Genomic DNA, 14,759 nt, shown 5'->3' with positions numbered 1-14,759 from the left:
AGCAGCCCCGGGGGAGGGATGGGGGTCCCCTTTTATCCATCCCTCTGCAGCAGAGGTGAAAGGAGGACGGCGTTTTGGGGCGGCACGGAGCTCGTGCTGCTCGCAGGAGAAGCGTGGAGTGCTGATTCCCCCTAGCGTGGTGCAGGCGGAGGCAGAGTTTGTGCAGCCTCAGCCCTTCTGCACTTGAGCAACCGAAGCATCTCCCCATGATTTCTAAGGAGGCTGGAGCTGTTTTTCCCCTGCTGATGTGCTCAGCGTTACACGGGTTCCTGCTCGTCCTTGCTGGGCTCAGATCCTGGCACAGAGGCGGCTCAAGCTGGCTGGGAGCTGTGATACAAATCCTCAAAGCTATAGGAGAAGCCGTGGGGGATTTTGTAACATCTTTCCACAGCCTGTGCTTGCAGCCCCGTCCCCAGGCCGTGCTGTCTGCAGAGCTCCCCTCCCACCGAGAGGGAGCACGAGTGGGCTGTGTGCAAGTGGTGAGGATGGGAGGCGGTGGGTCCTGATTGATGCTCACGGGGAGGAAAGAAAGGAATAGGAGTGCAGCTGATTTCTATCAGCAGCGTATCTGCGGGCATCCAGGAGGGATTGTCTCGGGATGGAATCAAAGCAAATCTGCCTTTGCCTGGGAAAGGTGTCCTTAGGGCTGCAGCTCTCCTCTCTTGTCTGTCTGTACATCTCAGGGCGGCTGCAGGTGACTTAACCACGAGGTCACGTACTTTCCTGGCAGTGGTCTCCAGATGAGGGGCTTCTGAGGAGAAAAACACGATTTCTTTCCTTCTCGCTGTCCCACCTACCGCAGAATAAGAACCAGAAAAAAAGCAGAGCCTAGCAGCTGGGACCAGGAGAGGGCACTGCGGGGCCGCCTATGGCCGGGCCAGCATCCCGGGCTGGGGGGTGTGCGGTGACAGCAGTGCGGCCGTGCGGGACACCGGGGGGATAAGGATGGGCTGCCCTGCTCTGGAGCAAGGGAAAAGCATTGGGGAGCAAAGGGAAAAAAAGAAAGAGCATCAAAGGAATGTGTTTGAGTGCTTGAGATGGGGAAAAAGTGTGTGTTGGTGACCCTCAGCCTTTCAGGAGCTCTTTCTCTGCACTCCTTTCAGCTGGCTGAGTGCCACCTCCAAACCCACGTCTGACGCAGTGCGGACACCTGATCGCATCAGGCTTCCACATGGGGAAATCCCAGGTGTGGGGGTCACGCTGATGCCACTCACAAGCAGCCCAGCAGTGCCCAGAAGTGCCCACGGGTCCAGCTGAGCTGGGGCTGTGCCACAGAGCTGTGGCAGAAGGCCAGGAGAAGTCCTGCACAGTCTACCTGTGTCGCCTCCTGTTTCCTGGAGCAGCAGTGAAAACAGCCCACAGCCATCTCCCTTCAGTCCCTCCATCCTGCCAACCTGGGAACCTCCTCTCTCCATTTTTATTCTTGCTTTCCTCATCTTCTTTTAATTTTGAAGCACAACCTTGCAGTTCTCTCCTATGGGTGTCCCCTCACGCTCCAGCCCCAGAGCCCCCCACAGTTGGGATGAAGGTGAGGTTCTCCAGCCCCATAGCCTCACACTGGGGTGGAGGTGAAGCCTGGAGAGCCTGCCCACCACCCACCCATCCCTTGGGAGAAACCTGTCTTTCCAGGGAGGGAGAGCAGCATGTGGGAAAGCCAAGAGCCCTGGAACGTGCACGAGGCAGGGAGAGATGGATGTGTGATAGCTTGTACCTGGCAGCTCTGATGGATAAAGCCTGTTAACGCTTTCAGGAAGGGGCTGAGCAGGAGATTGGGAGGTTTGTACACCCCTAAGCAAGGCAGGAGGCATCGGGGCAGTGCAGGGGGCAAACAGAGACAACAGGTATAGAATCATAGAATGGTCTGAGCAGGTCAGGGGGATGCTGGTGCTGTCATGGGATGGAGTGCCAGCCTGCCTGCAGCTAGGGGATTTTCTCCCTGGCTTCCCTGGAATCCTGGAGCCTGACGTGACACGGTGGGAAGGAGAAGGCCCTGCTTCCCTCTCCTCGAGCCTCGTGGCAGGGAGAACAGCTTGGGAAGGGCTAGCTGCGTGCAGCACCGCTCCGTCCCACACCGAGCGCTTCCACGGATCCCCCAATGCTCAGCCCCATGCAAGCGGCCCAACCCAACCACCACAGAGTGCCGCTTCCCTCTGAGTGCCACCTCGTGCCTCGACCCCTCGCGATGCCCGCAGCCTCCCCGCAGCACGAGGCCACGCGGGGCAGCAGCCAGGCCCGCTCGCAGGTGCTGCGGGGCTCATCGAGGCGGCGCGGGCGGGCGAGCGATCCGCCTCCTTCCCACCCCACCCCACACCCTGGTAGCGCTGCAGGGACTCATCCATTCCCCGGTTACTAATATGCAAATGGTGCTTTTGCATGGGCCGGGCGCCAGGCTGCTGGGTGTCAGGGCACCCGAGGGAGCCGGAGGTGGGGCGAGGCGTGGCGTGGAGCCGCATGCTCACCTGGCCCTGCATGGCAACAGGCAATGGAGCTGTAGGTCCCGTCGGGAGCGGACCCGCGCCCGGTTCGAGAGGCAGCAGCGGGTGGCAGAGGAGGGAGGGCAAACTGGCAGCCCCTGGCAACCTGGGGCTGACGGCAGGAGGCTGGGCGCACCGCGGGTTTCCCCCCGCCAGCAGGATGGTGAACCTGGAGTCCGTGCACGCAGGTAAACGAGCGCGGCAGGAAGGATAGGGCTGCAGGAAATGGGGTTGCTGCGATTCCTATGGCTTTTCCCCCTCCTCGACCTCCTCTTCTCTCCTCTCCTGTTGGAGTCAGCGATCGCAGCTGGCACGCAGGGATGGATGCTGCCTTGACCCTTTTTAGGGTGCGCAGTGTGGAAGCGCTGCTCGCAGTGCTGGCACCAACGTGGGCTGCAGAGCAGAGCAAAGAGAAAGGCATTGGGGCAGCTGGAAAGTGGGCAGGCAGTGCCTGAGCCCCAGGTCTGGTGTCATTGGGGTAAAGCTGGGAGCAGTGAGAGGGGTGAAGTCAGAGGGCTGCAGGAAGAATGTGTGACTGAGAGGGAGGGGGGCTGCAAGGAGAAAAGGGAATGACGAAGAAGGAAAAGGAGGGAGAAATGAATGAGCAGAGAGCTGCAGGAAGATGGGGCGACTCCTGATGGGATGGGGAGAACAGGGAATGAATGAAGGGCGATACGCAGAAGGAGCAAGCGCTGCTCCCAGGGGGTTTGACACAGTGGTGCAGCTTGGAAGCTCCACATCTCCAGGCAGCCCTCGCTGGGAGCAGAGCAATGGGTGCCAAACACCTCAATGCTGCCAGGAGCTCAGGCTCGCCCTGCACCTCGGGTTTGGCTGCTGCTCCCATCCTGAGGAGCCCCTGCGAAGAGAGGAGGGACCATCCTTGGGCATGTGGGACTGTGAACTGGATCCTGACAGCCCCTGCTGTGGCATGGGGTGCTGGAGGCAGGGGCCACGTGCAGCTGAGCTGGGAGCCTCCACACCACTGGGAGAGGCAGCGGGAGGCTGGCAGTGCAGTGGGGTCTGAGCACCTGCGCTGGCCCGGTGTGCAGCATCTCCTGGGGCTGCACCCCCCCCCAGGCTCCTATCTGCCCAGCTGCTGAACTTGTGGGCGACTCTTTCTTCATGAAAAGATTCCCCACATTGATACCGTGCCCTCTGTCAGAGCCCGTGGCATCGCTCCCAGGGTGGATTTGGCTGGGAGCTGCGTGGTGCATGGTGCACGCTGAGCCTCCCTCCCCCAAATCGCCCACCGAGGGGCCCGAGCTTCCAACAGTGGATTTACAGGGAGGGAGACAAAGCTGAGCCCGGCTGTTTGCACGTGGCAGAGCCCAGAGCAGGTAGTAGGGAGTTATTCCCATTGCTGCAAAGGGGGATCTGTGTGCCGAGCAGCTTGGGAGGCTGAAACCCACATTGCTCCCCCCCAAGCAGGGTCTGCACAGCACTCCCCTGCAGCAGAACCACCCCCTGCTCCTAACATCTACACCTTCTCAGCTTCCTGCAGCCTCCGCAGAGCTCGGGCACATAGAGCACAGCAAAACCCATCGGGTTCCAGGTGCTGGACTCAACCAACCCAATTTCTCCCCACTACTTTCTTTTCTCCTCTTAAAGCCACTGGGCTGGTTTACGCCTGGTGCCCATGTCAGAACAACTCCAAGGAATAAGGGCTTGGGAAAGCTTTATTTGCTGACACCATTTGTTTCGGCCAAAATAGAGATGCAGATATATCCCCAGAGAAGTGTCTGCACCGGTAGAGTTGCTTTGGTCTGGGTAAACAAAGCAGCCTGCCTCTTGTGCAGGTAGCTGAGCTCTGGCAGCACATTTTTAATATGGCCCAGGCCACAGCGGCGGCTCCTAATGGGGCTGTGGTTGGGAGTCAGGCAGTCCCACATTGCATTATTTTTCCCAGCCGTGTCTGCGCTCAGCTTGCTCTCCATCTATTGCAAAGCTGCATGGCAAGAGCCCGCATTTGCCTGGCCTCAGTGTCTCACAGCCTGCTTTGTCTTCAGAAAAGCCATCACACGTGGGGGCTCGGTGTCACTCTGCCCCTGGGTTATGGTGAAGGACGTATAGTTCCCATCATCCTGGCTGTGCTTGCATCAGAAAGTCACCCCTGCATCCCCAGCCCTGGTTCCCAAGGACCCCTCAGAGGATGCAGCACTGCTATCCACGTGTGCTCACCCATATCAGCAGACTTCCATCAAAAAACATTGCTTTTTTCCCCCTGGTTCTTTGTTGTTTTTTTTTCTTTTTTTTTTTTTTCCTATTTTTGGGGGCTTTTTTGAGCAGGGAGTGGGGTTTATTTTTCCCCTCGCAACGCATCTAAGCTGTAATAACTTGTGTCAGTGTGACGAGGGGAAGTTGAACCTTTGTGAAAACAAAACCCTTTTGCTTTCTGTATGAGAGCATCACAGGGCATCGCCTTATCTGCTGGCTGCAGCAGGAGGGAATTAAACTGATGGATGATACCTGATAAGTAATCAAGTGGCAGATGCCTTTCCTCAGCCCCCCACGCCTCACATGATAACCACAGATGGGTGAAGGATGCTGCTGGCTGCAAACTGCCCTGACCCCGTGTGAAGGGGCTGGGGGTGCACACAGCACATCGCTTTGCTGCTGCCCTGCTTTGTGAAGTTGTATTCTTCTTTTATTTGATGAGAACTTGGCTTCTCCTCCAGCTACCTCCTGGCAGCAGACAGAGCCGAGCGCTTTGTAGCCTGCCTAAGTCAGGGTCCCCTGGCAGCAGTACAAGACAAGATGTTTATAGCTGGAGATAATTGCTCTTCCTGCAGTAGAAATACTTAGAAGCCCCACTAAATGCTCGTGTCTTAATTGCAGAGGGATTACTTGAAACGAAACGTTTTTCCCTTCTCCTTTTCCTCCCTTGCTCCTTCAGACAGCTTAAGGAGAGGAAGTTTCTGAAGTGCATGGCTGGCTCTGTGCTGCCATCGTGCACAGCTTTGCTGTTTTTTCCTCCAGCAGACTTTAGCTTAGGAAAGAATTTCAGACCTTCACCTAAAGGAAGGCCTAAACAAAGCAGAGAGTTTACCGTTTGCACGCTGGAAGCTGCAATAGGAGGGAAATGAGAGAGAGGTGCTTGCTCTATTGTGAGCAATAGAGGGAAATTGGAATAAAAGCACGCAAGCTGTTTTGGCCAGTTGGAAATAACACGAGGCATGCATAGGGAAGAGGAAAAGGGCTGCGTGATGCCTTTAAGAAGGCTTCCACCTGCCTTTGCTGTCCCAGCAAAACCACAGCAAACAGTGCTCCGCTTCCACGCTGTTGTTATTCCCTGATGCAAATTGTGTGACTGCTGGGGCTGGGATTGGCTGCAGGAGGCACATGCAAATCACTCCGTTGGGTCTTTATAAAAATTTATTATCTTTTTTTCTTTTTCTTTCCCCCCCACCTTACCTGGAAAGAGTTAAAATTCCCATGCAAAGGGGAGAAAAGGGCGAGGGGGTGTCCGTCTGAATTTGAATAGATATTCTTCCTTCTTTCTCTCTGTGTACTTTGCCTCTGTTAAGGAGGAGATGAGGGATCCTGTACAAAGTTGACCATTCCCTACTCTTTCCTTTCAGCTGTCCCTGAAGGAGAACGTGGCCCTGGGTGTGGTGGCAGCCATCACTTCAAGGGTAAATGATGAATTTTTGGCATTGAGGAGGATGGAGAGAGATGTGCTGGATGGTGCAGGCAGTGTTCTTCTGGGGGCAGCGAGCACATGTTGGGTGAATAGTTTGCAAGCAGATGTATTGGGAAGAGCGGAGTTTGGAAGGGGGTGAGGGAAGGAGCAATTTCCCTTAGAGCATCCTGCTCTGTGCAATGCCAATATGGCACCAAACCAACACCAGCTTGGCCACAACGTCCCAAAATGAAAGGATGGGACATAAGGGAGGATGGAAGCTGGGAGGGGTCCCCAGAGGTGCAGGGAGGGAGGGCGGTGCCACCAGCTGCTCTGGGAGGTCTTTATAAAGGAGGAGCCTGGGGGGGTTTGGAGGGCTCAGAGGTGCCCCTTGCCCTCTGTGGGAAGAGGAATGGCACGAAGGGTGAGAAGCACATCAGTGAGCTGAGAAGGGGGCTGCGAAGAGCAACAGGAGGGAAAGTGCATCCTCGGAGCTGATGAATATTCTAGTGGCTGTATGTTGAAGGAATCAGAAATTTGAAAGTCTGATGGTTTATTATAATTACACATTCATTTGTGCTGTTTAGTGGAAGCCACATGTGCCTGTTGCCTGGGACTGTGACCTGTTATTAAAATCAGTTGTGCCATCTTTTTTTTTTCTCTTTTTTTTTTTTTTTTTGCAGAGATCAAGATGAGCGGCGATGCAGCGGATTCCACGGACACCCGGCACGAACCCGACCAAGTGGAGCCAGGTAAGGGGGGTCCAGGACACGGGGAGCTGTTGGGCAGAGGGGCAATGGGGTGCTGGAAGTTCCTGCCGTGCTTTGCTCCACGCCTGTTGCTCTGCATCGTGCTCCCGCAGCCAGCTGGGAGTTGATCAAAAATGCGCTCTGGGCAAGGATTGCACCCGTATCTTGATCAGCATGCAAGCTCCTCTGTCACAGCAGTGAATCAGTGCGTGGCTCGGCAACGTCCTCTGTGGTTTCAGCAAGGAAATGTGCTCCTTTCTTGCTAAATGAATTATGCCACTGAAATAGTCTTGGGCCGCCAGCTTAGCGCAAAGGTTGTACGCAGGGTCGATGCCAGGAATGCTTCCCCAGACACAGGGCCCAGGGACTGTGCCTTTTTTGGCCTCGTGTCTGTAGAAAAATGGGAGGGACTTGTGGAATGCCCAAATGCAGCCAGGTTGTTCCAGCCAGAAGGGAACGCCGCTCATCTTGAAGCGTGATGGGGTTTCTCATCCTGCTCCCACTTGATGCTCAGGCTGCTCTGTGGCTAGAAGCCCCAGATTCCCTTAAAAATGTAAAACTGAAGAGCAGAGTGATCCTGAGAATGGAACAGCACTGAGTTATTCCAGTCCACCTACTGCTTCTTGCACTACCATGAGGTGTGAGATGCACTGGAAAATCATTGCTGTGTTTTCCAGCATCACTTCTGCTTGCAGTGGGCTTTGAGGACAGGATTCGAGGACAGAACTTCACAAAGGCTTACGGTCAGGTTCCTTTTCAGGCCAATAAACAGCAATAAGACAAGCATTAAGCACCCGCTGGTTACGGTTACAACAAACAAAGATTACTAGAAACAGAAAGGCTCATCTGTAGAGGTAGAAATAAACACCATTTAAAGCCAAAACTCATAGACAGCGTATGAGAGTTGTTGCTCTTTGGAGAACACAAAGCTTGGGGTGGGAAGATGTGTAACAACAGATTAAAACTTCACAGGGAATGATTTTATTGCTTCCCTTTTGCTTTTGTCAATTGAGAGGGAAAGGAAAAACAGGAGATCTTGGTGGAAGCCGGAGAAGCCCAGGCATGTTCTAATGGGACTGAAAGTGCCCCTTTATTTACGCTGCGCATTGAGGTCTCAGCGCTCTGAAGTTATTTGACGCATTCTAAGGCTGAGATACAATCTGGTTCTATTCACGTCTATGAACTCTGGTTGACTTTGGTCAGGTCAGCTCATGGCTTCCAGCCGACCCCACGCTGGTTTGTAGAGATGGATATTTCCCAGCCTGGCAACAAACGCAGCCTCGGCTGCTTCCAAATCAGTGTTGGCTGTAACTGGGCATTGAATGGGAACGAGAAATGGAGTGGCACGTATTGCTGATGGGCAGCACGGTTGAATGGTGGTGAGGGAAGGCTGTGTTAGGCCTGAGCTGGGTTTTGTCGTGGCTGGATGCTGTCGGGAGAGCCATTGCTAGTGGCACTGGTGTTCAATAGAGGAGAAGCCAGCACCAAAGCTGTTGGGATAAAACACATTTTCTGTGTAAGCTTCCCAGAAAGCCAATAGCATCTCTTCTGAGGGGAGTTGGAGAGTGTTGAGCAGTGCTCCAGGAGCCTTCCCGTCAGGCACGGATATCAGAATGGGCAAACCTCCTTCATTTAGCACAGACCAACCCTTCCCTGTGGACCGATCAGGCTTTTTTCTCTCATGGGAGAGAATGCTGGTGGATCCTTTGGGACCCAGCCCTAACCGAGCCCCCTGTGGGGCTGCCCCTGTGCTGCACCAGATCTCCCCACTGCCTTTGTTTGCTTTTTCCCCTTTCCAACAATCCCCGTTTACCGACAACAGAGCGCTTTGTACTGAGCTTCCCTGAACTGCTGTGTTTTCCCTGACGTGCAGCATGAGAGGAATACTTACCGCAGCACCTCACCGTTTGGGGTTTTGTTTACCAGCTTCATGTGGGAAAGTCCTTTCTGATTACTTACTAATTAATTGAAGGCCCGTTTCCTAACGAACCGGACCGCTGCACAGCTTTCCAGGAATCCTGCTCCCTCCATAGAAGGCAGTAGTTACCAAACGACCAATATTATTGCTTCCAAAGAATGGAAATCTTTCTAGGTGCAGATTCACAAAGGCCTTTCATCACATAAAGACGTAGACTGGCTCCAAGAGGAATTTTAAATAATAATAATAATAAAAGAAATCTGGAGGGAGCCGGGTGCCAAAATGCTTTTGTAAACCAAGCCCTTGATCTGAAACTGATGCCTGCAGATCTGATGGGAAGTGTCGGTAGCAGAGGTATCATCTCATCCTTTCATATCTCCGCCAGTTCCAGGCTTGGAGGGAGGAAAGGGTAATCTGGGGCATTGTTTTACTTTGAAAGCATTTAAAAATGGGGCTTTTCCCTTTTTGAGAAACTTTCAGCATTTTTTTTTTTGTTACCTTTTTCATAAGAGGTCAGGAAAGCTCGGCTTTGATTCTTCTTTTATTTATTTCTCCACGTTGATTTCATACAAAACACTTGGAAGCTTTTAATGAGACACCCTCCAAAAGCTCACGCTTGCTCGAGCTGCTTCCCCCCACAACTGTAGTGAAATTCCACCGCATAAGAAAAAGACAAAACCTCTGGAATATCACCCACCCAGCCCTCCTGTGCCTTCCTTCTGCCTTTCCCATCATGACACATGTGTGAGCTGCAGGGGTTATTCCTGTAGGGCTCTCTTGGGGCTGCGTGGGGCCATACGGCCCTATAGAGCCCAGCTGTCCTCGCAGGGCCCTCCTCGCCCTGTATGATGCTGGAAAGGCTCCGTGCACCAGGGTGCTGCTGGGCTCCATGGGGGGTAATGACAAGCGCTTGGCTCCGAGCTCTTTTCATCTTTTTAAACTGATGAAAGCTATGCCAGCAAGTTCTGGGTTGGTTTTTTTTATGGGAACTGTGGGGGCTTGGCACTGCCGAGTGTCGCCCCTGGTCTTCAAGCCGAGAGGCAGAGATCTCCCCCTTCTTGTGGTTTATCTAAGCCCTCTGTATCTGATGCAACAAAATGCTGAGGTGGGACTTGCCTCCGTCTGTCTGTTTGTTTGTGTCAGACACTTGTTCCCCGTTTATCTGCTTGATCAAAACAGGTTACACCAAGCAAAGCTACTTCCCTTTGATTTCATCTGTTGAGGCTATGGGGGGGAAGCCAAAGCCTTAACAAAAGGGCGATAGGGAAGCTCTTCAAACACAACCATCGGTAACCGAATAGCTGCAGGCGCTCCGAACATCTTCCCTCCCCACCCTGCAATGTGGGGAACTGGACAGCCTGCCAGCAGCCCGGGGCGGGTGTGATGGGCATCCCAGTGCATGGGGAGGGAGCTGGGATGTGCAGCGTGGGGCAGACCTGCAGCCTTGGTGGCAGTGGATGCAGCTTTGCGTGGCTGGGATCTGGGAGCAGCTGGGTTTAGGATTGTGGCTCCAGACAGGTGGGCTCTTGGCTGGCACTGATGGCAATAGCACCGTGGTTGTGTCACCCTCGCAGCCTGCGTAGCATCTCTGGTGTGTTAGGAAGCAATAGAGCAATTCCTTTCAACCCTAAGGAAATGGAGGCTGTGAGGAGCTATGGTGCATCTGCTCCTATGGTGCTGCAGAGGGGATGGCCTTTGGATGTCACTCTTCTCAACTGCACAGCTTTTAGCAGTGGGAGGATGGCAGCAAGAGGTGACACCTGCCTTCATCCAACAGCCCCATGAGCCAGGCAGGCCAGAGCAACATGGAGCTGGCCACCAAAACTCTCCACCCAAGCAAAAAAAAGCCCTTAAGTACCCTATCTCCTGACATCACCATCTGTGCACTTTGCATCAAATCTGCAACGTGGAAAATCAGAGCCCTTGCCTCCATCTCTCTGCCACACGCTCCCTGTACAAATGTAATCAGTCCATCTGTGCTCCTCGGCTCCAAAGTGGGGATTCCCATTTCGTCTCCCACCTTGGTGCCAGGATGTGAGCTCCTGGCTGCAGCTCTCCCTGCTATCCAGGGTTGCAGTTTGTCATATTCCCATGGTCGTTCTCTGGGCTTGCTGGGAAAGGCTGCTTTCAAACTTTATGGCTTATGCCCCATAGGATACGGAGGCTTTCACCTCCACATCAGCTTCTAACTCAGGCAGAACACACACCCAGGAGACGTTGGAGTGAGATGGGTGCTCAGGTTTTGCACTGCTCACCGACACAGCTCATGAGGGATGCCCGGGCTGAGCCCATTTCTTTCCTTTGCTCTTATCTCTTTGGATGGAGCTGGAGCCTTTTGAGGAAACCTGGCCTTCCTGGCCCCACACCTCGTCCTTGGCTGCACTTCTCCCAGGGGCAACTCTCCCTGGTGAAACTTCCCTCAAAGCCTCCAGGATCTCTCTTGTCTCTTCCCCCTGCAGCTACCAACAGCCCCAGGACAAGTCCCAAAGAAGTAAGAGCAGCAGCAGCAGGGCTGGAAAACAGCTGGTTGCTATGGCAATGGGGCTTGCTCGGGATTTGCATAGGGCTGATGATTTTCATAGCACAGCCACATTTAAGGCGAGCAGGAGAAATTTCCATATTCCCAGCTCCAAGTCAGTTGGGGCGTGGGGGAGGCCAGGAGGGGGATATTTGAAATTCAAATGAAGGTGATTAGGGTTTGAGGTTGGGTTATTTTATTTTATTTTTTTTTTTTCTTAAACATCCCATTATGGAAGAGGATAAAAAAGGATGGGGAGGGGAAGGGGAACAAAAGGCTGGTTTGACTTGAATTAGAGGGGCAAAGGAAGAGCTGGTCTGATCTGCCTCTTGCCTCTGGCCCAAGAGAAGAGACGTGCCCTCTCCCAACACCTGCAGGTGAAATGTTTTCCGTGGGAACAACTGCTGCCCTCGGGTTTCCTTCGGGAAGCTGCCCCAGTCTCCCACACTCGCCGTCCCGCACTCCCCCCCATGCCCTGACCCACACGAGGGTACAGCAGTGGCACCGAGGGGTGGGAACTCTTGGAGGAATGGCATTGGTGTGATCTGGGAGTTTAAACACTCGAGTGAAAGCTTTGAGTCAGCTCAGATTCACTTTCCTTGCTAAGCAGCCTTGGCTCTCCCACAGAGGAGAGCCTGCAGTGCCCCGGTTGGGTCTGTTTGTGTTGCTAGAGCAAACAGCTAATAGGGAAACTACAGCCCTGCTTGGCTGCCTTGCAAACTTCCCATCCTGTTCACACTTTCCCTTTCTACCCTTAAGAAGCACTGCTGGAGTTAGTTAGCCTTGGGAACAGCGAGCATCCCAGCAAGGGCAAAGCAATAGAGCTGGGTCTGCTCAGCTGCAGCTTCTGCTCCTCATCACCAGCAGGCACAGGTGGGGGCAGTCAGGGTGATGGCAGGGGGATGTGAAAAAGTGATTGCAGCCAGGCCCTTACTGCTGGGACAGATCCACGAGTTGGTGGCTGAGCATCCAAAGAGAATTGAGCTGCAGAGGATGCTGGATTTCTTTGTGATTTGATAGAACCATGCTGTGTTCAGTGCAGGTGAGAGGTTTCCTTTGCTTACAGTGTGTGGCTCAAGTATTGTCCATAGCTGTGTTTAATGTTACCATTTCTTAACCTCCTCTTGGGCAATGCTTTAATTTCACATGTTGTTCAGGCTGAGGGGTCTGATGCTTCAGTCCATGTGAGCAAGTTAACTCCTCATCTTCAAGAAAACGTATCTTGGAAGGTGCCCTGCACCCAGCCTGCTTTGCCTGTCCCCAATGGCACTGTGCTTTATCAGCTGCAATGCTAAAATACTTGAGGATAGGAGAGAGAAATCTTAATTTCAACTGTTCAGTACTCTGACCTGCTCACCCCTTAGAGCCAGTGATGGGAACAGGCAGCTCTGGAGGTGATTCATCCCCATGTCCCAGGGGTGAGGTGAGCTGCCCTCTGGAAGCACCGGCTTCCTCTCTGTGGCTGCAGAGGCAGCCTAGAGCGATTGGCTCCCAATTAGATGCTGCAATTTAGACATCTGAGCCCCTGCCCACTGTCTCCCTGGCACTTTTCCCCCGCTGTCGTTCAGCTGTTCTGAATTTCCCTCCCAAATGCATGGGGCAGAAAACTGATTCCCTGTGGGAATTCCCCAACACCTGCTACAGGTTGAAAATCGCTCTCTAATTCCCCCATCCCTCTGAGGATCAAACAGTAAGGTGAACTGGGCATGGAGCTGGGTGGGAAGGAGAATGAAGTCAGAATTGGAGGTGGCAACCTGGTTGCGTCGTCAGGTGGCTGCCGGTCCTGCAGGTGACATCGGCATGTTTTTGCTTTGTGAAGGGGAAGATGTGCTGCAATCTTGATTTTTATTATTATTATTTTGCTTTCTCCCCTTGTGGAGCTTTCATCCTGGAGTTCTGGGCAGGCTGGGCAGCTCCCAGTGGGAATCGAGTCGGATGGGATGGAGTGTGGATGATGGGTGTTCTCAACACACGAAGCCTCCCAGACTGGGGGGGAAAGCAACTTCTTTGCTGCTCCCATCCCCAGAGAAACCTCCCCAGGCAAACTCGCACCAGATCTGATGCCAGTGCTATGCAAAACAGCTGCCAGGTGAAGCGAGGAGAGCCGCGCGGTCCCTGTCTGCCACGCTGCGGGGCTTATCGCTGCCTCTTCCCTTCCATCCAGGACACCCATGGGAGCCTCGTGGATGGGGAAGCTCCGAGGAAGTGTAATGTGTGAAGCTCAGAGCTCCCTTTAAATACCAGGGTTTCCATGGTTGGGTGCAGTTCTGGGAGCAGAGGGCTGCATTGAGCCTTTGGGGTCCCAGTGTGTCTGGCTGTGCTGTTGGCTGTTGTGGAGTTCCACCAAAATGAGTGGAGTTCTGGCAGTTTGCAGCAGTTGGGAATCTGCTGCTACTTACACTTTTCTTTCTTTTTATCACCTGGAGCTAGGAAAGATTAAATCTCAAGTGCAGATCTTCATTGTTTGAACAGTTAGTTCCTTTAAGAAGAGAAATAAGCGCTTCAGCACGGATCCTGGTGCTGGTAGGAGCTGGGAGGAAACCAGTCTGCTTTTAAAATGGTTGTAGGAAAGTCACTGAATTAGCTGGAAGAAGAGCTGTTATCCCCATCACACCCCAACCTTGGCTTGCAGCTGAGATCATGTTAATTCTACTTGACACACAAGCTTTTACCGAAATAGAAAACCATGAGATCTGTTTGCAAATAAATCAGAGAGCAAACACTCACGGATCCTGCTGAAAAGTGGCAGAGATTTGTGTATCCAGCTCCCATTTACATAACTGCTGGGAGCAGAAATCACCTCGCCCCATTTTAAATATCACACTCTCGGACATCTAAGTCTGAACCAGTTGCCCCTGGGTCTCTTTGTAGTCCATAAAGAGAAACTGTCATCTCCAGAGGGCCGTTCGTCTCTGGTTGAGATAGGAGTGTGAGATAGGGTGGGGGAATGGCCTCTGGAGGTGCTTGGTGCTCCTTGTTGTCTATGAAGACAGCCTGGGGCAGTGGCTCAGTCTTGGATGCCCAAGCTGCAAACAGGCTCGCGTGGATCTCCATGCATATCTCCAGCATGTTCCACCATCACAAAAAAAGAAAAAGACAGACTTCATGTGAGGTGGGGTGGTGCTGTGTACGGTCCTGTGGGAGAGGATAGGGCAAAAAGCAGAAATCTGGAGGGAAAAGCACAAGATGGGAAGCTTGGAAGAAGAGGAGGAGGAGGGGATGTACTAAGGAGCTTGGGCCTGGGTGCTTTGAAGCGCAGTGTGTTTTGGCAGAGCCTTGTTTGGAGAGCTTGGCTCGTGGTGTAGTGATGCAGCACGGAGCTGCTGCCCGCTTCCAAGAGCTGGGGTGTGCGGGGTGACTCAGAGCCCTCATCACTGGGACCCAGGGATTTCCCTCAAGGTCTTTGAATCTTGCCTCATCAACATGCTGCATTTGAACGTGAGCGAAAGTCTTGCATCCAAGAAACCAGAAGATTACCTTT

At 53.3% G+C, this 14,759-nt stretch overlaps 1 protein-coding gene across 1 annotated transcript in view; it reads left to right on the top strand.

Annotated features, from left to right (window-relative positions):
* The first annotated feature begins 2,451 nt into the window (after positions 1-2,451).
* The window catches only part of POU2F3 (POU class 2 homeobox 3), a 34,244-nt gene continuing 21,936 nt past the window's right edge, over positions 2,452-14,759 (top strand). Inside the window, exons 1-3 of the mRNA XM_048968126.1 lie at positions 2,452-2,662; positions 6,053-6,106; positions 6,777-6,845. Of these exons, the coding sequence (XP_048824083.1) occupies positions 2,452-2,662; positions 6,053-6,106; positions 6,777-6,845 (334 nt within the window). The remainder of the gene's footprint in view (positions 2,663-6,052; positions 6,107-6,776; positions 6,846-14,759) is intronic.

This window comes from Lagopus muta, chromosome 22 (assembly GCF_023343835.1).
Source record: "Lagopus muta isolate bLagMut1 chromosome 22, bLagMut1 primary, whole genome shotgun sequence".
Classification (NCBI taxonomy): Eukaryota; Metazoa; Chordata; class Aves; order Galliformes; family Phasianidae; genus Lagopus; species Lagopus muta.
The sequence above is the reverse complement of the archived record's forward strand: the minus strand, read 5'-3'. Positions and strand labels throughout refer to the sequence as shown.